The 23,198-nt window shown below is 38.4% G+C and overlaps 1 protein-coding gene across 3 annotated transcripts in view; it reads left to right on the plus strand.

Moving 5' to 3' along the window:
* The window catches only part of LOC149014806 (transducin family protein / WD-40 repeat family protein), a 73,677-nt gene that overhangs the window by 29,740 nt on the left and 20,739 nt on the right, over positions 1 to 23,198 (plus strand). For all 3 annotated transcript variants that reach the window (XM_089155439.1, XM_089155437.1, XM_089155438.1), the window contains exons 6-15: positions 2,495 to 2,634; positions 4,418 to 4,607; positions 7,221 to 7,282; positions 7,601 to 7,689; positions 9,333 to 9,411; positions 9,511 to 9,570; positions 14,791 to 14,937; positions 15,095 to 15,133; positions 15,316 to 15,353; positions 21,650 to 21,736. In XM_089155439.1, coding sequence (XP_089011565.1) covers positions 2,495 to 2,634; positions 4,418 to 4,607; positions 7,221 to 7,282; positions 7,601 to 7,689; positions 9,333 to 9,411; positions 9,511 to 9,570; positions 14,791 to 14,937; positions 15,095 to 15,133; positions 15,316 to 15,353; positions 21,650 to 21,736 — 931 coding nt within the window. The remainder of the gene's footprint in view (positions 1 to 2,494; positions 2,635 to 4,417; positions 4,608 to 7,220; positions 7,283 to 7,600; positions 7,690 to 9,332; positions 9,412 to 9,510; positions 9,571 to 14,790; positions 14,938 to 15,094; positions 15,134 to 15,315; positions 15,354 to 21,649; positions 21,737 to 23,198) is intronic.

Below are 23,198 nucleotides of genomic sequence, written 5' to 3' on the forward strand. Positions count from 1 at the left end.
TGGGGTAGGTGAAAACAGGGTGTGGGATCCATTTGAGTCTAGGATTAGGTTATTTTTTGGGCTTGATAACTAGGTTTAGTCAAGTAGATGGAGGGAAGCAATCAATGAAGGTTTATGGTTACGCGGAAGTGTGTTGGATGCTGAATTTTAAATTTTCAGCAAATTAAAGTTATTTTTATTTTTGGTGAAAAATTCCTTGGATGAAACTAGGGTTTAAGGTTTTTATATGGGGAGAGGTTTGAATTAAGTTGATGATGGGCTAATGGCTGTATGCAATCCGAATTTGAGAGTATCTTGATGTGCTTTGCAGATTATTAGGGTTTTCCCTAGGGTAGAGTTGATGGATTCTAGGGTTTTAATGGAAAAAATAGGCTGCAAGATGGATCAGGTGTAGAGGTTTATGTGGAGGAGGCTGTATCCTGAATATGAAGGGTTTATAATGGTGAAATAAGGCTCTGGAAGGCTTGCAACATGGAAACAAGTCTCGGTTTTGCATGTAACTGAGATTAAACCTTAAGGGCCATTTTGGTTACATGAATCCAGAGATTTGAAATCTCTGGATTCACAAATGGGAGATTTATACCCATTTGGTTCCCTGGATTCATGAAATCTAGGGATTCACCTTTTTACACTAAAAGCGTGAATCTGTTTATGGGTATGAGGTGAAATCCAGAGATTTCACCCCTACTGTAAAAGCGTCAAACATTTGAACCATGACTCCATAGATGTTTTTTAAGGATGATTTTGCATATTTAATTCCAAAGATTTAGGCTAGCCAAACAGTTAATTTTAGGAACCATGACTTCATAAATTTGAAATCTTGAGACTCAAGTAACCAGATTGGCCCTAAGAGAGTTTGAAAAATTACCATGTTTTGAGTCTTTTGACAGTTTCAACAATAGTTTGGACATTTTTGATATATTCCCCCCACGGATACTGAGTTTTGAAAAATATATCATGTTTCAACTTTCAGATTTTGGTAGTTCCGACTAGTTTCAACCAGTTTCGGTTGTTTCAGCCAGTTTTAACAGGCCAATCACTTTTTGAGTTTCGCCCAAAAAAAATACCAGGTCTTATGGCTGGTCGAAGCCTTGATTGCACCAAAAGCTTATCCTTGGTTTTTAGTGGCTAGGGTTTTAGAATATGAAGATTCAAGAAGGGGAGTTAGGTTGGACTTGGAGTAGCTCCAATAAATGATAAGTTACGACAAAGTCGATGGAGGTGCCATGGCCACGTTTATGGAGGCCTTTAAATGCCTGTGGAGAAGCATTTAATCCAAATCGAAGGAATTAGAAGAACTAGGTGCAGACCTAAGATAACCTTAAGAGAAGTGGTGAAAAAGGATATGCGTTGCTTGGGCCTTGTATCTAGTATAGCCTCAAATAAAGCCAATTGGAATTTGGAAGGCAATGATCCATGTTGCCAACCCCATTTAGTTGGGAAAAGACTTGTTATTGTTTTTTGTACTGTTATAGTGTTTTTACAGTTAGCGAGTGAGCTAACAGATTTGAAAACTCTTCTCAGTTTGTTCCCAGTTCCCACTACCCAGTAATTTAACAGATATGAAAACTATTCTCAGTTTAATGTTTTTATAGATCAGACCATTCCTTCCTATCTTTTTACCTGCTATTCTGTCTTCCAGTGATCTTCATAAAGTCTGCTTCAGATATGGTATCCTGACTTCTTTTAAAGTTGTCCTGCAGTTTACTTTTGGTATCACATCTGTTTCTCTGGTATTACATATGATACTTTCTATTCTGGTTGTTTGATATTCTGATTTCCTGTAATGTTGCAACTTGCAGCTAAATTCTGATTATATTTTCTAATACTTCCTATCAAATCATTGCAATTTCCTATTGACATTTATATTCTGTTATTAAATTCTGTATTTTCTCAAATAGTTACCATACTCTAGGTCTGTCAGCATCCTATTGGACCTTAACTTCTGATTTTGGGAATTAAGGTTCTATGGACTACATTCTTTCATTCTATGGATAGAAGGAAGGAAAAAAATTTGAAATATCATTTGTTGTTCAAGGGTATGTTAGCCCTAAGAAGATGTTTTTCTGGTGCCATTAAAGTGGGTAGGCAAATGTTGTAATGGAGAACAATCTTTGTAGTTTTGAGTTACACAAGCGTAAAACACAATTATTTATAGTCAACTGAGTAGCTACAAATTTGTTTTATCTTTCTATTCAAATCTCCATGCATCAATTAGATCTCGATCAAAAGGGACAGATTGGTAAATATAGTTTCTCTATTAGGAGAGATTCTTATGTCTTTCCATGATATTTTTCCTCTCTTTTTTTTGTTTTTTTGATGGAGCTCCATTTGTGGATTAGATTTCTCTTTCTTTTATGCCTTCTTTTTGGTCAGGTATACTTTCTATCTTGTTTACTGTTTATTTTGTGTCTTGTTCCCTTCTTAACTGGGAAATCATTAATTTCTTTATGTTTTATGCTCCTGATTCCTTGTACTGCTTGTTCAATGACAGATCGATCAGGCTGTGGGCACTTACAGGTGAGGTTTTGATGGAGATGGTTGGCCATACTTCGATTGTCTATTCTGTCGACGTGCATGTTTCTGGGCTGATTGTTAGTGGCAGTGAAGATCGTTTTGCTAAGATATGGAAAGGTTTGTGTTTCTTCTGGCAAATCATAGGTTGATTACTTCTTTAATTTTTCATTTGTACTATTGACTGATTCCTTAATAATTGTGCGTCTGCAAATATTTAATGTATCCTAAGTTTTAGTTGGGGAGGGTGGCTTTCAAATAATTCTTTTTCCCACTTTATGTGGTTCAAGATGTATGATGTTCTACCTCTTGGTCTTGGGTTCTCCTAGACTTGAGGTGAACCATGTTGAATGTAGTATTGAACTGTCGATGCAACCAAGTGTTCCAGTGCTTTGGGTGAGTTCTTGTTGAATTCTCTGCAAATAGCTTGTGCTTCTTTTTTACTTACATTTTGTTAACCTATGTGGTCTTGGTTTCCGGTCAACAAATTCAAGGTCCTGTAAGAAAAGATTATATTAGAGGACAACTTTGGCGAGATTGTGCTGGCATATTGGAAGGAGGCTTTATTGGGTTTATGTTAGGGATTCAAAATGGGTTTCATAGTGTTGCCAGCAATTATAATTGTTATGGCTTCACCTTCCATGCTAGTTTGTGGAGCCTATGCATTTTTTTGTTATCTTGTGTGGATGAAAACTCTTAGAAGTTATCGACTAAGGAGTTCAGGACGCTGTGGTGAAAAACATTCTTATTTATGATGTATTTCCTTTAATGCCCTTCATAGGGTTATGGCTTACTATATATTGAATTAAGTGGGAGTCTCAACATAAGTTTGTGACTATGCCTAGACTCCCAAGACAACAGCCATCTCCTTTCTCTTTTCTTGTTCTGTTTCCCTTCTTCCTCCTTCCATCTTTTCCTTTGCTTTTTACCAGTCACAGGTAACAGGTTCTGGGATTCTATACAGTATCAAATCTCGTTCTAGGTAATTGCAATGAAACTTGTTGGAGTTTGAAAAGATACTAACTTTGACAAGTTTCAATTGAGTTTGTTAAGTTCTGATAGTTTTGTTGAGTAATTGACCAAGTTTTGGCCAATTTTAACCAATTTCAGTATACCTAGTTTCAGTAGTTTCGATACTATAGACCAGTGTTGACCTACCAATCACATGGTAAGTTTTACCCAGAAGACACTAGGTTGCTAGTAGTTCTGGTTCTGACTGGTATTAACCTTGGTCAGCTCCAAAATCTTTATCGTTGCTTGTTTGTCAAGGGAACCATACGACACTACCATTCAGTTGATTATGAAGATCTTCGAACGATTCACTTCATTAAAGTCCTGTGAACCATTTATTCAATTATGTGTATCTGATAGTAACCATTTATTCAATTATGTGAATCAGATAGTTTATATAATCCCTTGTGTTGTGTTCCTTTCATTATCTATAATTAGATGTTATGATATTCTTATTGCAAGAATTTCATTCTTGTATCATTGAATATGGAGGAGGTAAGTAAGTTCAATTAAGAAAATGGTAGCCTTTAGAAAAATGGAATCTCGAAGAATGGAGAAAACAAATGCTTTCTGCTTCAAGGGTATTGGTTGCCAATATGTCTTTTGTTTTTCTCACTGACATTTGGTTTTCTGCTGGTTTGTTGCTGTGTGTTATTTATGGCCTGGTGCTCTGGTTGGAGTTGTCTTTATTTTGGTGGTGAGGGTGGATTACTGGATTTGGTCTTTCTATAGTTCTTCCCCCCACCAGCTCAATTAGGTGGGAGATGGATTAATTTTCTGTTTGTTCTGTTGTGTACTTCCTACCTCTCTCCCTCATAAAATATTTTTCTGGTCAATGTTACTTTTGATTCAGTCACAGTATTCTCTATGTATGGAATCTTGTGTTTTGCAGATGGAATTTGTGTTCAAAGTATTGAGCACCCTGGCTGCATCTGGGATGTGAAATTTTTGAAAAATGGAGACATTGTGACAGCGTGCTCAGATGGAATTGTACGGATTTGGACATTACATGATGAAAGGATTGCTGATTCTGTAGAGCTTGAGGCTTATGCTTCCCGACTTTCGGAGTACAAGTGTAGCAGGTTTGCCTCTGGCAGTGACATATAGTCTTGCATGTTAGTTGCTTTTTAGAGTATTTCATCTTCTGTTTCAATTTCTCCGGTTTGTCGGGTTCTGTTTCTGCTGGAAAATCAACATCTTTCTGTACTATTATGGTTCATGTTTTATTCACTTGCAAGAGATGAGCAAGTGCAAAATAAGGCTTCCACTGTGCATGGCTAAAAAACAATAATCAGGGACCTCAATTTGCCTGTGGCAGCACCAAAAGTCTCTTGGCATGTACTTAATCATGAACAAGTAAATAGACATGAGCATTATTTGTTGATGACAAGTCGAGAGAAATAAATAGTTTCCACATGAAGTGCTTGAGATTGGACAATTGATGGGTAGGGAATTTGTGATTTAACACTCATTTATTTTTTAGGTTGCAATGGACGTTTGGTTCTTTTTTTTTTTTGGGGGGGGGGGGGGGAGTTGGGAGAGGGGGTTGTTCATGACACCGCAAGGTATATGAATTGGATCCTAGAGTTACATGGCAATTGAGATGTCTATACCTAATCTTTACTTAAGCTGGTCTGTTTGTAGTTGGTACACAATCTTTTGTTTGTGCGTGTGGATAATAAACAATTGAATTTCTAACGAGAAACTGAAAAGACAAGCTAATGAGTCATCAACATTACAGAAGTCAGAATCCAGAAGACAAGGCTCCATAGACTTGGAGTCGCAGAATCAAGTACATCACCCGATAACAAAGTAGTAGTTCTACTCATCTCCACTTCATTTGCTGATCTTGGCTTCCTCTGATATATAATACGTCAAGGTAACCTAGAAGGAGAGGATTTGGGGGACGTTTGTGTGAAGAAGTTACAACTTCCCCCCTTCTCTTTTCCCCCTCCCCTAGCATGTGGCATCCCTTCTCCTTTCCCCTAACCCTAATTGCTCTATTCCCCAATGCCCCAACCCCTATTACCCATCACAGCCCTAAATCGAAACCTCCCCTTCCTTCCCCTACCTTATCCCTTGGCACCTTTCCCTTTGCCCTCCTTTTCTCCCTTGTTGCAGCCCTATTCCCTCCCCCGAACCCTGAACTTCTTAACTCTCAATTCCCTCCCCCAACTGCCACCCCATTTAGGAATCATGTTTCCCATCTTCTACCGGGTCTTTGACTCCCATCCCTCACCCTATTTGCCCACCCAAACCCTAAAATTCTTCACTTCATCTTCTTCCCCAAAACAGTAGAAACCCTAATCTCCTATCACCTAGATCTCTCAAACCCCTCACCCGAATCCCCTTTCCCTTTTGGATTCATCATCCTCTTAGCCTCCTCTACCTTCGACCTCCTAACCCTAGCCATTCTCTAGAAACCCTAGAATTGGAAAACACAAATTTTCCTAAACCCTAGAATTAAGAGATTGAATCTGAATGTGAAAATAACCTAATTCTGATTCAGTTTTCTACAACCCCAGACCACCCAGCCATAGCCGAATCTATTAGATCATCCCTACCAGCCTAAAACCCTAAACAGACCCTACAAGCCCCAACCACAGGGTTCAAGGAACCCTAAATTTACTGCTGAATTCAGTTTGATTGATCCTATAACTGGCCCTCTGTTTGGGATTTTGGGGGTTACATCAAATTAAAAAACAAAATAGAGAGACAATCAATTTATGGTGGTTCGGCCTATCCAAGGTTACATCCACCCTCTGTAGTCTTAGGGAGCATCCCGCAATTGTTCCTCTTGCAATACAGTAGGTAGGTAAGCAAACCTTCGCAAATCTTTTCAAAAATAGGCAAAGATAACCCTAAAACCCAATAACCAGCCTAATTCCTTCAAGTGTAGGGTGTTGAAAACCTTGATTGACTTCTGATTCTCTTGAAGAGGATCCTGTGGGGGGACCTGGATCTAGGGCTTTGCATCAATCAATCAAATCCTAGATCCTGGTTCGCATCAGATCTTCAAAGGTTTCATTCCTTGTACTTCACTTCAAAGGCTTCATATTCTTTGACTTCTGTTTGTTGCTTGGTTAATGAACACTTAATTGAATGATCAGTGTTTAATTCATGTCTTTGTAAATGTCAAAACGTGTGTTATTTTGAGAGGATGCAGAGGTCCTTCCCCAATTTAATGTTTGTGAACATTGCATCCATTGCTGGATGACCCACCTACAGTGACACCAGAGTTTCTTTTCTCCATAACGTTGTTATTCCTTCTTATGAGTCAAAAAATGGGGTACCAGAAAAGCTCCAAAAACTAAATTTATTCTTCTTCTTATTTTCTACCTATGCCTGAACTCTGAAGGTCTGGAAGGCTGTGAAACCCCCCCCTTTCCCCCCCCCCTGCCATCATTTGCTTTCTTTCTCTGTTCATTGTGCTTGCTTGACTCTTTTCTGGTGATTAATTCTGCAGGGGAGCATAACGTACACCAAACCCTGTTCTTGTTAATTGTAAAAGATTTTCCTTTTCTAGTTCAATTTCATTTGAGTTTATGGCTTTGAAGATTTGTTATATTCTTGACATGATTCAAATATATATGGCATTCTCTGGTTTCGGGAAAATAATCTATTGGCTGTTTATATTGTTCTTCCTTTTTCGTAGTTCCTAATATGCATGTCTGTGATCTTGTTTTCTACTTCAGGAAAAAGGTTGGTGGATTGAAATTGGATGAGTTACCTGGTCTAGAGACTTTGCAAGTTCCAGGTTTGTTTTCATGGACTAATTTAATGAAACTTTTATGTGTGTGTATGTTTTAGTCTGATATAGTGATATATTTGTGAAATTGTAATGGGTTTAATGGGTTTTGAAGTATTATTTGGATATTGTAATCCTGAATAGTTAATAGTTTGGTATCGCCACACTAATATGTATTGGTCAGTGATAAGTGAATTTACTCCCATCTTTGAGGGGGGACCAGGTTTCACTGTATTTTTGTTGTGAGAGATAGCTTCGAGCTATGTGCTTCTTTCTTTTTCAAATTCTTTGGTGTTTTTTTAATGGAATTCTTTTTTCTGGGAACAGGGACCAGTGATGGGCAAACAAAAATCGTAAGAGAAGGAGACAATGGTGTGGCTTACTCGTGGAATTTGAAAGAACAGAAATGGGATAAAGTACAGTCTTTATCTAATTTTCTATGATGGAATCTTTTCCTACTTCATATAAATATGGAACTTTTAATGCATTTAAACATGCAAAATTGAGTGCTTTTTGATTATTATCAGAAGGAACTACTCTTCTTTGTGCTTGATTTCTGTGTGAGCATATTTTGTTGTTACTTTTTGTAGTCAAATTTTTGTACACTCGAATTTGAATTGCTCAAAACTGTAATCGACAACAAGATGCATCTTAACATATTACACCCAGCTCCTTGGGCCCCCCTAGTTTGGTTTAAATGTCACATTCCCCGTCATTCTCTTACCCTTTGGAGAGCCCTTAACCTAGCCCTGCCTACCCAATCATTCCTCATAAGCCGTCACATCCCTGCTATCCCTAACTACATCCTCTGTTGGAATTGCCCCGAAGACCTTGATCACCTTTTATTTTTATGCCCCTTCTCCCGATCTCTTTGGGAGAAAGCCATTGCCTCCATTTGGCCTAGGTTGAGGCACTCTTATGGCTTTGCTCGAGATTGGGCTTGGTGCTTGAGAGCCTTCCTAGGGTCCTCTCCTTGCGATCAAGTTGGTAAGCTATTGTTTGGTGTGGTTATCCACCACTTATGGTGGGAGTGAAATCTTAGGCGTTGGTCTTGCAAATCCCATTCCCTTGATATGATTTGGAAGGATACTTGTTTTGAGGTCTCTTCTAGACTCCTCTCTTCTCCCCCCCCTGGTGATCGACTCTCCAAGGAATAGGCTAATTGTTAGTTCCTGGAATCTCACCTCTTCCTTTAGCTTCCCACGTGAGAGTCATGTTTCCCCACCCCCCATTATTCTCCCCTTGTATTCTTGGCGTGTTGTCCTTTAATATATTTCTTTATTCATCCCAAAAAAAAAAACATATTACACGACAATCAATTTTATTTCACCTGATGTTTTATTATTTAAAAACATAACTGAGAAGGACAGAGTAGGATCTGACCAGATTGCACTAATGTCTTGTTTGACCAAGTTCATTCTAATTATTGTGATCAAGACATATAGTACTCCTTTAGGCATTTCTCTAATATGTTTGTCATTTGTGTACACACTTTTGGTTTTGTCTTGTTTCCATTGACCTTATTTTTCTTGACAAATGAACTACGAATAAGCTTCAATTGTAAACTATTTTGGTAAATATTCGGAGTATTGTCAAACTACCTGATTTCTGGAAAATCAGTTTTGTCAACTTATTTTGATCTCTGCTTGTCCTTAATGATAGTGAATGTCTTTTTTCATTTTTATTCAGTGATCACAAATTTGAAGTATTGAAAAGTTATACATAACCTCCAAACTGGACTAACATGGAGAACAGAAATCCATGAAGAAGACTCCACTTAGGCACAAAAGCCTCACTGTTACTTTTGGCCACATTACTGCCACAGCCTTGCACCAGTTTCCGATGCTTTCACATTCCGAGAGAAGAAACTTCAAACCTGCAAACCTGAAACCTAAATAACTGTATTCCCTGTTTTCTTCTTGTTTCCTGAATTTCTGTGCTTTTACTTCAATGTGATTGGATAAATAAGTTCCATTGCGCTTATATGTTTCCAGTTAATTCTCCTTTTTCTGGTTTCTGTATTTGAATCGATATTTATGTGAGAAATGTCCATGTTTAGATCGGAGAGGTTGTTGATGGTCCTGAAGACAGCAGTAGCATGAAATCTGCAGTTCTTGATGGGGTGCAGTATGATTATGGTAAGCATACATTTATCTGGAAGTAATGTGACAAGATCACCTTATAATCTGTTTGAATTCATTGTGGCTATCTTATAGTGTGTGATAATACTGTGACAGTGTTTGACGTTGCCATTGGAGATGGTGAGCCTATACGTAAATTGCCTTACAACAGATCAGGTATACTAAATGTATCAAGCAGTTGTTGTGCAATAGTGGTAAATAGCATTGAAATTCTCATGTTGGGCGTAACTATTTGGCAGATATCGACATTTCATTTCTTTGACAGGTCCAATTATTGATGATAAGGATATGCCTATGTTCAATCCCATAAATATCCGATCTGATCAATATATTTTGTGTGTAATTTTTAGTGCAGTAGGATTGAGGGATTTCTGATATTTTTATGCCTTAATGTGTGTGTTTGAATCAAGTAAAAACACTATTGCAACTTTGCAAGTACTTAAGTAGAGCTTGACATTAACATAGGCATTTTATTTATTTATTTATTTTTAAGTTTCTCTTAATAAACCCATGGGGTAGCAGAGTTGGCATGGGCATTGGTCTAATTGACAGGTGTTCTGTGTTCAGATCCTTCTATCTGCTTGGGGCCACTCACCTTAGATTAATTGGCTTTCCATGGATGTCCTCGAATGGCCTGGTGTTGTGATTGTGGGGCTCACAGTCCCATGGAATTAGGTAAAATAATGTTAGGGCCTTGGATTTTGTGATATAAAAGAGCATTTACACATGAGATCCAGCTACTGCGGTGTCTGGGAGGGGCAAATACAATGCAGTTTTAAGGTTTTGAACCCACAACCAGAACCCATAGGTTGTAGTAGTGCAAATTAACTGCTGTGCCAAGGCTCGTGCACTCATTCGATATTTGATCTCTGATCTAATATTCAGATATTAAAATTTAATGAGTATGGATCCACTAAAGCTACCTTTCTATTGGCATGCTTACAGCCCCACTCTTATTCTTGGGATACTCTATCCACATAGCTTTCTATAATTAAACATTTGTACCTTTTTGAAGGGATATGAAAACTGCAAAGCATGTTAAGAGTGTTGACAATATGCTCTAGTTTCTGTGTAGGGCTTATTTGAAGGAATATTGCTCAGTGCGTGTTGTTTTTGCTTTTGATGGTTAGATCATTGCCTTAGTTTTTCTTAAAAGACTGATTGAGGTGCCCTGTTAGTGGTTGAGGTGGCTAAGCAGAACAGAATATTCCCTCTTTAGGTGATTTACTGTGTGACTAACCCATAGTCTAGGACTAGGTTCCTGGCTACAGTCAGATTTAGTTTTACAATTGGTTTTTGGTTAAAAAGATCCCTTTAGGCTTTGTCTAAAATGATAGAAGGAAAAAAGGAAATTCTATTTTACAGTCAAATGGTTCAACAAAGAAGACATCATAGCTGAAGTTTGGAACATTAATGAGGAACTCGTCTCAGATTTACAAACATTTCCTAAGACAGTCAACATTAATCCTGTTTCCCACCTCAAAATATCTGACACAGCTAATATCTTTAGTCATGACAAGCTTGATGTTGTCCTCTGAATGCTTTCATTTTGAAGTTGGGTGCACCCTTCTGTAGCATCTTTAGAGGATCTTTTGATTTTGGAGTTTCTTAATTGGCAGCAAATTGTTTTTCAGCTCTTGATCTTGGATGTTGACCATGATATTCTTGACTTTATGGTATATGATATTTAGGGCCACTAGGGAAGAGAACCATTTCTTGGGTGAACAAAAAATATATTGTAAACACCCCGAAGGGAAAGAAAATGCAGGGGGAAAGAAGGGGGAACCAGCCTTTTGGAGGGGGGGGGGGGTAGGGGTATAAAAGAGAGCGTCTAAACCCCAGGTAACAACAATTTATCTGTTCCTTGGGTTATCTTCAAGAGGCTTATGGGTAAGAGGGAGGAAAGAGAACCATTATTTGGCCACATGCCACAAAAGTGAAATCTTGATCTGGTTTGTTTTATTATAGGTAAACTTCATGTAACCCCCAGTTTAGATAAAATAATATAATGTCATCCTTCTTCTTATTGAAAATATCATATACTACCCTCATTCCTATTCTTAAATATCATTTAATCTACTCTAGTAGTCAGATTGCAGATTGCAGTTAAGTGGTGGCATCATAGGTTATATTTCATTTAATCCCTAAACTGCCTTGTCAAAGGGTGAGTTTAACCTTTTACCCTTATTGACCAAAAGCCCCATGTCATTTAAAGGATTGAGAAGGGTTGTCTTCCTCTTGGGACACCAATGCTTCTACCTCTCTCTGGCTTTATGATTCTGAAACCAATAGAACCTTATGTTTTGATCCTACGAGTATCACCTTCAATTCCCCAATGTCTACCTCTTTACAACCATGATTATGGTCCAAGGCTGATCAGAGGTCTTCCCTTCTCTTGTATTGGATGATTTTGTCCTAAGCTCAATCATTTCATCTTTCCCCAAGTCTTAAAATGTTCTTCAGAGATATCTGAAACAGTGGGACTGAATCAATATAAGCCCAGATTTTGAGATTGGGTTTTGGTGGGTGCCCAATTGAGCTCAGACCTTGAGCTCCACTGAAGTTGCACTGAAATGGGTGAAACAGATGTACCGTCTTCTGACAGCCCATCCTAATCAATTGTCCGTATGGGTTGAAATATGATCCACTCTGCTCTACCGGTGCTACCAATGAGTTACCATCATCAATAAAAGATGGGGCACGTCAATACCTAGTCGATTTGGTATCCCTCTTGCCAATATTCAATCCATTGCTTCCATGTGTTTGTTGGTGTTTTTGTCAACAAATACCTTTGATTTGAAGGAGATTCTGCTTAAAGGGCATCCTATCGAAATTCCAGTTGAGATTTTACCTAGATTACTCGAGATGCTGAAATCTCGAGTCAAAATTTCAGTAGAAAAAATTTGACTCTCCATCTTGTCTGGGGGGGGGGGTTGAGATTTTGTTCCATTGCTCTAACATAAATTACGGTTCCCTTACTAAGCTCAGAGATGAAAAGAAGGATGCACTGCATCCCCCCATCCCCCCCCTGCGCGCCTCCCAAAACCACCCCTGAGAAGGGGGGGAGTGGAAGAATAAGAATGAAAAACATTTACTCTGCACCCAAAAAAGAACTTACAGAATGATGAAAGATCACCTTGGCTTTTTTGAGAACTAGAGATATCTTAACAAGCCACCAAATCCATGCATCGTTCAATATCTTTACCATAGCCCATCAAAACTAAATTAAGATTCATCAAAGTGTTTTTTTTTCCTTTGAAGAAAAACCTACATGCCTTGATATTCATACATCTGGGGTGATCCACTGTTGTTGATTGGCCCCCTTTGTCATCATGATTGCCTGCTTCGTTGTCAGGTCATGGTCATTGTGTTGCACATAAGTGAAGCCACTATGCTGGATCAGATCCATTCCAGGCTTCTCATCCTTCATGGAAATCCTTGACAGCTTCAACCAATTGAGTGCATAAAAAGAGGATCCATTGTGGTGCATATCTACTGATTATAACTGGAATCTGAATAGCACGAGAAGCCAAGATTATCCACCAGGACCTGTGAACAACCCATAAGACCTCCCCTCTGCATGTTACCTCTTATAAGCTTTCCTAGCAAGGAGAACCTCCCCTTGATGAAGCTGAGCAGCATCAAGTGGTTTGTCATGCTTCCTCTGTGAGTTTATTGGAACCAATCAAGGCCAGCAACCCCAGACACTGCTGATTGGTGCCTATAGTTCCACCCTGTAGCAACTGGCTGTGATCACTGCAAAACCACCCAAAAGCCATTACAAACATCTATGACATTCCAGTGACCCAACAGCAATCATTTCCCAGATAAAGTTTTGAAATGCAGTGGAACAACTCACCAAGGTCGTTATCACAACCGTTCGGCCAAAGCACTCTATTGACCCTGGTAGTTTCCGGTGTTGCAAGGCTTCAGGAATTGCATAAATGAACTGCATTTGACCCCTTATCAGCTGAACCAAAGCAAGAAAGTAGTCGAAAAAATGAGTCAGAAGAAGACAACGGCAAGGATGGGGTAAGGTATTGTCAACTAAGATGGGCTATGAAATGATATAAGAGGGGTTAAATAGGTCATTTTATATTTTTCTCATGCTTCTTTAAGTTGACTCTCTTAGATTTGGCCTATTAGTGTGTGGTTGATGTTTTCGTAAAACTGGAGTGGGGCATTATATTCTAAAAAGGGTGTTACATGAAATTTACCCTTTATTCAACTGACTTATTCAACTTCAGTACAGACTAAATTGCAAACCTATCCAGAGCCAAGATAAACTTATGATACTCAGCTGGAACTCTATCAATCTCCAAGCAGTCTGTCTGGAAGTTGACTGTACCTTTTAATATCCTGCTCCTTTTTTCCTCTAAAATAGTAAGGTGTCTAAATGTGTGGTTTTGAAGAGGATATACCTTTGTGAGTTTATTTCCATATATTGTAGTTGATATGAGAATTTGAATTGTTGACTACCTGATAACTAATAGATCTAGTCAAAAAAGCTTTTCTCATGTGCTTTATAATAGATCTTAGATCACATTGCCAAAAGTGGATTTCTAAGGAAATTATCTATGCAACTTTTATTCTTTATTTTTGTTCAGAGTAGTTAGTATTCTATTAACTAAGCTGAAGAAGGCAGCATGTAGAACTGATGTGGGATGTTGGTCACGAAACCTGACTAGGAATACTTACTACATAAAGCCTGCCTAAGGTGCTTATATAGCTTTAGATATCAGAGTTAGACTCTGAATATAACTCTAAGAAGAGTTGTGTTAGGAAAGTAACTCTAGAAAGAGTCTTTTACCTGACTTATCCTTTCTAGGAAGTTGGCAGATGCTAGAAGTTTATCTTGATCGGGTACTCTTAACACGATGGTCGGACCGTCCATGTTCATGGCGCCCCAATTCAAGCATCATGCAACACAAAGGGCAAGGATGATGGTACTCTTGTAATTATGTAGAATAATGTATGTATTATAATCACTGATCCATGTCCCTTGTGCACTCTATTTTTATTTGGAGAAAAATTGAAGAAAGTTTTCAGATGTCATCTTTCGGAAACATGTCTCATTGGATACTCTAATATGGTGCTCTGTGTGAATATGAGTATTGGGCATGTGACATCAATTAACAAAGTAATGGTACTAACCACATCATTTTGTTTATTTTCATATTGTCAATGGGTCGATGCTACTGTTGTTTTGTGAAGTCATGTGGGAAAAAATGTCTTGAGTTGATCACGTGAGATTTTGTGATTGATTTATACTAGATCGCACATTCTGGTATTCATTGAGATTTGTTGTACAGTTTAGATCACTTAATGTGCTCATCAACCTATGAAATGATTATACAAACAGTGAGCTATTTTCAGATAATCCTTATGCAACGGCTGACAAGTGGCTTCTCAAGGAGGGTCTTCCTCTTTCTTACCGTCAACAAATTGTTGAGTTTATTCTGCAAAATACTGGGCAGAGGGACTTTCAACTTGATACATCTTTCCGTGATCCCTTCACTGGCTGTAAGTAATACTGTATTGTGGAATATGCTTGACTGTCGGGTGACTAAAGAGGATCCTTTGTCATTGTGTTTTTAAGAATTTTCACTTTCTATATTATTTTTATTTTATTTTATGTTTTTGCTTTATGCTCACTAACCTGATACCTTCTATGTTCCAGCTTCTGCTTATATACCTGGAGGGCCATCCTTTACCTCTGGTAAATGAATATATATAATTTTTTTATTCAAAAAGTCTGTTTAATCCAAAACAATTGACTGGTCTGAGAAGATAATTTACCGACTGCCTTCAGTGATTGATTGTTTCTTTGACCTTTCACGAAGTTTCTACAGGGGACACGGTTTTTCTGGGGAGGCTTACCATATTTTCTTGTACTTTCAGGTGCCTCAGCAAAGCCTATTCTAAAACATATTCCTAAGGTAATTTCTCATTTGTTGGTCTCCATGTTTCTTACTTGAGAAATGTTTCTTCTAGTTCACAAGTAAGAAAATCCATTTGGGTGGGACGCCTTTCTCAATGTGCAACACATTTATGAATGAAGTCTGGTGATAATGCTTACTATGTTCTGAAATAGAGCTAGTTCTAAAGCAAGTATGTGTCACTTAGATTACTACGTGAATCTGTGATATCATCTTTCTGAAGCCATGGTTCAATTGTTAAAAAAATGCTGCTGCCATATATGTTGTAGTTTGACTTTGTATTGTGAAACTTGTAGGAAATGTTTATTTTCCTCACTAATAAATTGTTAATTATCAAAACAAAGTTGTGTAAATCCAACAGTGTCATCCTAGTCTACTTATTGTCAAAGTAATGTACCATCCATGGTGGGAGAGCGAGATCTTGCCACTCCAAAATAGAGAGATCTCGGTCGAGATCTACCAAAATTTTGGCTTAATCTTGGTGACCCATCTCGGTGGGTTTTAGGGCCCCGATGGGGCTAAAATTTGGTATTTAGTCTATTTAAGGCCTTTTGAACACATTGGTGGCCTTAGAATTAGTGAGAAAATAACCCTAATTACGTCTTCTAAGTCAACCCTATGTGTAAAACCGAAATGTAGAGATATCAAGTAATTCATGTTATCAACTATAAAGTATTAAATACATTACACGTCAAACTATCAAAGAACTTAAATGGCTTCAAAATTTTACAACCATAAGAAGTTTTAGATGTTTAGTAAGTCATAAATCATAATCCATAAGTTCACAATCACAATCACAAGAGTATGTGAGTAATAAGATTACAAGACTACAAGACAGCAAGAGTATCACTCAGCATTCTGCATCAACTGATTCTGAACGGTGGCCACATATGACTCCCAAGTCAACTCATCACTATAGTATGTCACATTAAATTGGTTTCCATAAAAGTTAGATCAACGCTTGTGGATCAACATATATTTACACTAAACTCACACACCCATTGTAGAATATTCTATTTGAAAAAAATTCAAATTTGGGGGAAAATCTTACCTTTGTTGTAGATCTAGTTGAAATAGGCTTGAATGATGATAATTTGATGTCTTAAAGATGTTTAGAAGTTGAACCCCTAACAAATTCCGACAAAAAATCAAGTTTCTGGCAATTTTTGATGGTTGCAGCGAGAGAGAGGCGAGATCTTGGCGAGATATGGCGAGATCTTGGCGAGATGTGGCGAGATCTCCCATCTCACAGATCTTGCCTCTCCTCTTGTCTCGCTATGTCAAAATAGCGAGATATCTCGTGAGATCTCGCAAGATCTCCCACCATGGTACCATCTGCCTTTTTGGAGTTTGATAGATGGAAGGTTTCTTTCTCAGAGGAATTTCATCTCAAGTTCACCTTGTTGAAATAATTCTTATAATCGCAGTGCATGGATTTCTTGTCATAGAAGGTAGTGAATTCCCAATTACAGTTGGGCTACATCAAGGATCAGCTTTAAGGCTATATTTATTCATACTTATAATGGGTGATTCAACCAAAGACATTCAAGACGAGGTTCCTTGGTGTACGCTTTTTAATGATGATATTGTTTGGTAGATGAGAGTTGAGACATAAGCAGGGATTAATAGCGAGTTAGAATCATGGAGAGCAACTTTTGAGTCAAAAGGCTTTAAGCTGCATATAACAAAGGTGGAATATCTAGTGTGCAAGTCTAGTTATGATTGGATGAATGATGAGGTGGTGAGATTTGATGAGAAGGAGATTCTAGAAAGTGATTATTTTAGGTACCTTAGCTCATTATAAATAAAAGAGATGATATGGAGGATGATTTTCCCATTAAAATGGGGTGGATGAGCTGGAGAGGTGTGTTTGGGGTATTGTAATGTAGTCCTTTAAAGATTCTAGGGTCTATAGGGCCATCGTACGACTAGCTAGGATGTATCGTGTAGATTGTTGGGCTGTTAAAAAACATCATGTAGATAAACTCAATGTGTTAGATATGAGGATGCTAAGATGGATGAGTGGCAAACTAGAAAGGATAAAATAAGGAATGATCATAATAGAGCTGGACTTGGAGTAGCTCTAATAAATGAAAAGCTGCAACGAAGTTGATTGAGGTGGCACAGTCACTCTCAATGGAGGCCTTTAAATGCCCTTGTGTGGAGAACCATTTAATTTAGACAGAAGGAATTAGAAGAATTAGGTGTAGGGTCAAACCTAAAATAACCTTAAAAGAAGTGGTGGGAAAGTATATGCATGGCTTAGGCATTTATCTAGTATGCCTCAAATAGAGCTGATTGGAAGGTGAATACCCCTCTAGCAAATCCCATTTACTTGGGTTAAGGCTTTTTATTATTGTCGTTGTATGGAGTGATGTTTTCCAAAGAATTAAAGTAGGAGGGACAAAGTGGAGAGGTACGTCTAGGGTCTTGTGTGATTGGCAAATTCCTTTAAAACTCAAAGGAAAATTTTATAGGACCATTGTTACCAACATGCTCTATGGTGTAGAAGGTTGCATTGTTAAGAAGCATTGTGTAAATAAACTCAGTGTAGTGGAAGTGTGGATGTTGAGAAGAATGATTGGTAAAACTTGGGTGGGTTAAGGAATGATCATATTTGAGCTAGTTTACAAGTAGCTCAGATAAATGCTAAGCTATGAGAAAGTTGTTTGTGGTGGCACAAACAAGTCTAGCAAAAGCCTTTAAAGGTCCTATACGGAGGAGTCCAGATTGAAGGAAGTAAGAGAGAAAGGTTAGACGTGATATAACCTTAGGAGAAGCGGTGAAAAAAAAAATGCATGGCATTGCTGTTGTATCTAGCATGGCATGAATGGATCTGATTGAAAGTCAAGGATCCATGTAGCCATCCCCATTCACTTAGGATAGACAAAATTGGTTTGAGACCTTGGTTGAACCAATATATTGACTTGACTAAGTTTTTTTTCTTAAATTTTACCTTTGGTTTTGTCTTGCTACACTAGAAAGCGAGATTTCTTGTGAGTTCTGGTTCTATGATCAATGGTACCTAGGAGATGCCAAAGGAGAAAAAGATCTCTCCAGATCTGGTCTGATTTAGAAGAGATGGCTTAGTTCTAAACTTGAAAGACCAGTAGTCTACCAACTTATTCCTCCGATCTTGGGATGGTTACTTAGTTTTTTGTTTTGTTTGTTTTAGGATGGTTTATTCCTATATGAGCTATAAGTAAGACCCATAATTGTCAAGGCATTGCCTAGGCATCCAGGTGCTTTGGTATTGCCTTGGCGTCCAAGTGTCACCCTGATTTACCCACCCCCTTGTGTGCTTGCTCACTTAGTTGTGGAGATAATCAAGAAGGGCCTTCTTATATGCTACGTTGTATCATTTTAATTTAATTTTTATTTTTTTATGAACAAAGAATTCTATTACCAAAGCCCTAAGGGGGAAGAGAGAAAGTACGAGAGAAGAATCTGGGGGGAGAGCCTAGGTTGCAGGAACAACAGAGCCTAGAGCTAGGGCAGCCCAAGGAGGATTACAAACAACTAGCCAACAACTAAACCCACATATAACAACAATTAATATGTTCATTGGGGGTGTCCAAGACTTTTTTTTTTTGGGGGGGGGGGGAGCATCTGGAATCTAGTAGATACATTAATGCAGATGGCCTTCCAAATCGTGTCCAAAGATTTGGACTTGGAAGTTCATCCCCTACAGTTCTGTTCCCACCATAAGTGAGAAATTGTAGCATTGAACACCAGTGTACGACCACATACACACATAGAGCTACCATGGAAGGATCTCAATATCCAGGACCAATCCCTTCGAAAGCCAAATGAATGTTTAGAGTGGGGCCAGATGGAGGCTTTGGCTTTTCAAAAAAAGCCGGAGAAAGGGCAAGAAAAGAAGAGATGGTTATGAGTTTAAGGCCATTCCAATAAAGAATGCAATTGGGGCTAACTGAGAGGTATTTATAAGTGAGGAAAGATTGGGTGGGGAGGCAATTGTTAAAGGTTCTCTTGAAAGTAAAGGAGTGGTGGGGAATGTGGCCCTTGAATCAAACCAGAGGGTGCTAGGTGACCTAAAGACTAGAAAATAGAAAAGATTCCATGCAGAGGAGGTGGTGAAAGAGCTAGAGGGGGAAGGGAGCCAAATGGTCTGGTCACGAGAGGAGGGGTGGAGGTAGGGAAGGTTGGACCAAGCTTGAATGAGACTCGAGGGAAGGGGGAAACAAGACCTAAGTATTCCTAGAGATAAAATCAGAGAACAAAGCGGATTCAGAATTTCAATTTAAATAAACTTCATAACGCTCTAGAAGGGAGTAAAGGATGCCAAGGATCTAACCAGAAGGAGATGGGAGAGCCATCCCCAGCCTGAATAAAGGTGGTAGAAAGAGCAAGAGATCTAAGGAGGAGGAGCTTCGGATCGAGGAAGGGTTGGAGGGGAGGGAGATAGTCCAAACAGAGGCCACCTTTGGATTTGGGGAGGCAAACAGAGGCCCACTAATGGGGAGATTCTTGGCCTTTCCAGAGGAAGGCACACAGTAGGGACTCCATGGTCCTAATTGTTTCTTTAAGAATAGTGACTGAGTAAATGGACCGACCTTGGAGAGAAGCTTCACTGTAAAACTGATTGGATCAGAACAGCCCTACCTGCAAAGGAGAGAAGTTTGCCTTTCCAGAGTTGACGCTTTTTGCGGATTTGGTCAAGCATAGGGAAAGAATGGTGGTTTGTGAGGCTGCCAGGGATCAAGGGGAGGCAAGGTAGATGATGGGGAGGGAACCAAGAGAGAAACCAGCGAGATGGAGAAGGGAGGCTTTGGTTGAGCTGGAAACTCCGGTCAAGAACATAGAGTTTTTTTATACATAAAGAATTTGTTGGGCAGCAGCCCAGAATCTTTAATTTTTATGAGCTTTTGCTTCTTGAGGCCTCGTGGTGATGCAGTGATGATAGTGTTATGGTGATTCAACAAGGTTATGTAGTGAGACAATAACTGGCTTGTGGTGATTTGAACCTGGCTCTATGTCTTTAATTGGAACATTTTTTTAATCCCATCAATCTCAATCAGCGTGTTGTTCACTTAACTTGGTCTTCTACCATGGATTGTTGCTCATCTGGGATTAGTTGAGAATTGTTATCATAGGGTAGAAGATCTTCTTTGATTTCCCATTTCCTTCTAGCATATTTTGCTTCTTTTGAAGCCATTTAGTGGTGTTCAACAACTTCACAAAGTTGATCACATTTTTGGATTTTTTGCTTATGTATGATGACTTAACGGAATCAGGACTTGCTTCTGATTCTGATACCCCATGATGCCGTTCAAGGTTCTAAAAAGGACTTAACCCCATTTAATTGGGATAAGGCTGAGTTGTCGCTTTAAGTTTCTAGAAAGGAATCTTTGAGAATGGACTACAACGAGGATCATTTTTTCAAATCATATTTACAAACTTGAGGTAATATAGCTGGTGTGGATGATCAGATTTGTGGTAACAACTGAGATTGTTCAAGAAATATCCAGTTACCAGATTTTGGTTCTTGGAGATAATATCTAGCAAGATATTTGCCAGAATTATGAAATCGATATTTGTGCTACAGAGAAGAGCAGAAAGTGTATTTTAGGATCATGTGAAGGAGGATACAAAGAACATTGGAAAGAAGTCACCCAGCAAGTGAAGAACCAGGGCTAGAGGAGTAAGCAATGGGTAACCTAGAAAAGAGCCTTTAAACAGATTTGAGAGCTCAGCCAGCTCTAAAGTTTTTGATAATTAGCTCAAAGACTCTTCATTAGCTTCAATTCATTATTCAAATGATGTCCAATTTAAAGAGTATGCATATGTGTAGCCTTCTAAACTACTCTTACTTACTCCTACAAGTGCTTCTAATCATCTTCACATACTGAATTAGTTTATTCGACTGATTTAGGTACTTATAGTATCCTAGTCTAACTCAAACATGTATCTAGTAATCCCATGAACTACATGCTTGCTTTATAGGCATGTAAGTTTGTCCCATTACAATGAACCCCAGGAAAAAATAAGTTCCAATCTGTAACATAACATTTCAAAAAGTATTCTTAGCCCATTGGATTGCCACCTGCCCTGGGCATCTCTACTGGATCAATGTCTATGCAGCTGCATCACTCTTATAATTTTATCAGATAGATGGATTTTAAAATGATTAATGAAGTCACATAACTTCTGGCTTGTGATATTTATTGGAAAATATATGAACCCATTACTTCAAACTTCTGTCTAATTACTATGGTTGCATTTGAAAGGATTGAAGCTAGCTGATATATATTTTTACTTGTTATAAATACCAGAAAGGAATGCTCTTCTTTGATGCTGCCCAGTTTGAAGGGATTCTCAAAAAGATTTCTGAGTTCAACAATGTTCTAGTGTCAGATCCGGTATGTTTTGTCTTGAATCAGAAGTTTCAAGACATCGAATACGCATATAATTTCCCTTTATAACCTCTACTGATTGCTTGATCTTTTTTGCTATTAAGTTCTCCAAGGGTTTCTTTGTTTCTTCATTTGTAATCTTTGATTATTTCATTTATGCTGTTGGCCTTTTGTGAATTGATCAATTGTTGTTCAAAATTTGGTTCAAGTAAATCTGACCATAGAAAATATGGGAGAAAGCAGTTACTTGTTTGATATGTTGTGCTTTTGATGTTTCTTTTTCATTTTCCGTTGCATGGAATTAGCCTTAATGTTTCTCGAGAGATTCTGGAACCTATATACAATGTATATAAAGGGAAATAACCGGGAGTGTGTTGCTTCTCAAAGCATTAGAAAGGAAAATCTTATAACATCACACCATAAATATCCTCATCTTCGCTACCCCTTGCCTGGTCAGAATGCTTTCATTACTCTCTTTGTTATCCGTTGATTGAGGGCATCTGGGAAGCTGACTCTACAAGCTCTCTCTCTTTCTTTTCTTTTAAGTATATGATCACATGTTTATAAACTAATCTTCTTGTTTGTACAGGTCCTTATAGCTAGTGAAAATTTTCAATTTGAAATAATAGTGTTCTCAATTACACAATATAGAAGGTATTTGTTGAGATTTATTTTAAAGCCTCCTAGGACTAGACCTACTAAAACCAGGGAACTAATTGCCTGGACAATTTGTATGCTCGGGTAATGTTTTTGTTCTGGGAGACTAGTTGTGTAAAACCATATTTAAATGTTTCTATACTAGGAAATCCCTCTTTGTTTGGAAATGGACGTTTGATAAACCCATTCAGGAAATATTTCCAATTGGGCCCAAAAAGGAAAAATCTTGTTTTTGAGTAAGGGTGAGGGGCAGGAGAGCAAGGTGGAGGGAGTTTACAGGACGGGGGTTGGGGGGGGGTGGTATCAAGAGATCTTCACCATCAGGACAAATATATCAAGATTTTGTTCTCCCAACAGGGCATGTCTTATTTGTTTTGCAAAGCTATTATTTAGACCACTTTTCTCACTGGTTCACTCTTAAAGAACAAAAGAACAAACTGTTTGAACAAAGACCCACCACCCATTCTTCTGTTCTCCGTGAATAAAGAATGTCAGAACTGTTCTTGTAGACATTTACCAAACGCGTCCTTTGGGATGAATATTATGGAAGAAATTACACCCATTGTCTATCTCCTTGCTCAATCCATTATAATTACAGAACTCTGTAGGATGCCAATGACTGAATAACCAAAACAAACTTAACTTTGCATGTCTAGGTTCCCATCTTCTTAAAACACAGCCACACTGCTTATCAACTAGCTCGTACAGCCAAATATTGCTGTTACTTGTTTGGTCACTTCCCCCAGGGAAATGGTTATCCCAACCCCCTCACAGTGTACGTGGTTTCTGTAATTCATCAAGCACACATAGA

The sequence above is a fragment of the Hakea prostrata genome, chromosome 5 (assembly GCF_041222555.1).
Source record: "Hakea prostrata isolate BN-2017 chromosome 5, UWA_Hpros_2, whole genome shotgun sequence".
Taxonomy (NCBI): domain Eukaryota; kingdom Viridiplantae; phylum Streptophyta; class Magnoliopsida; order Proteales; family Proteaceae; genus Hakea; species Hakea prostrata.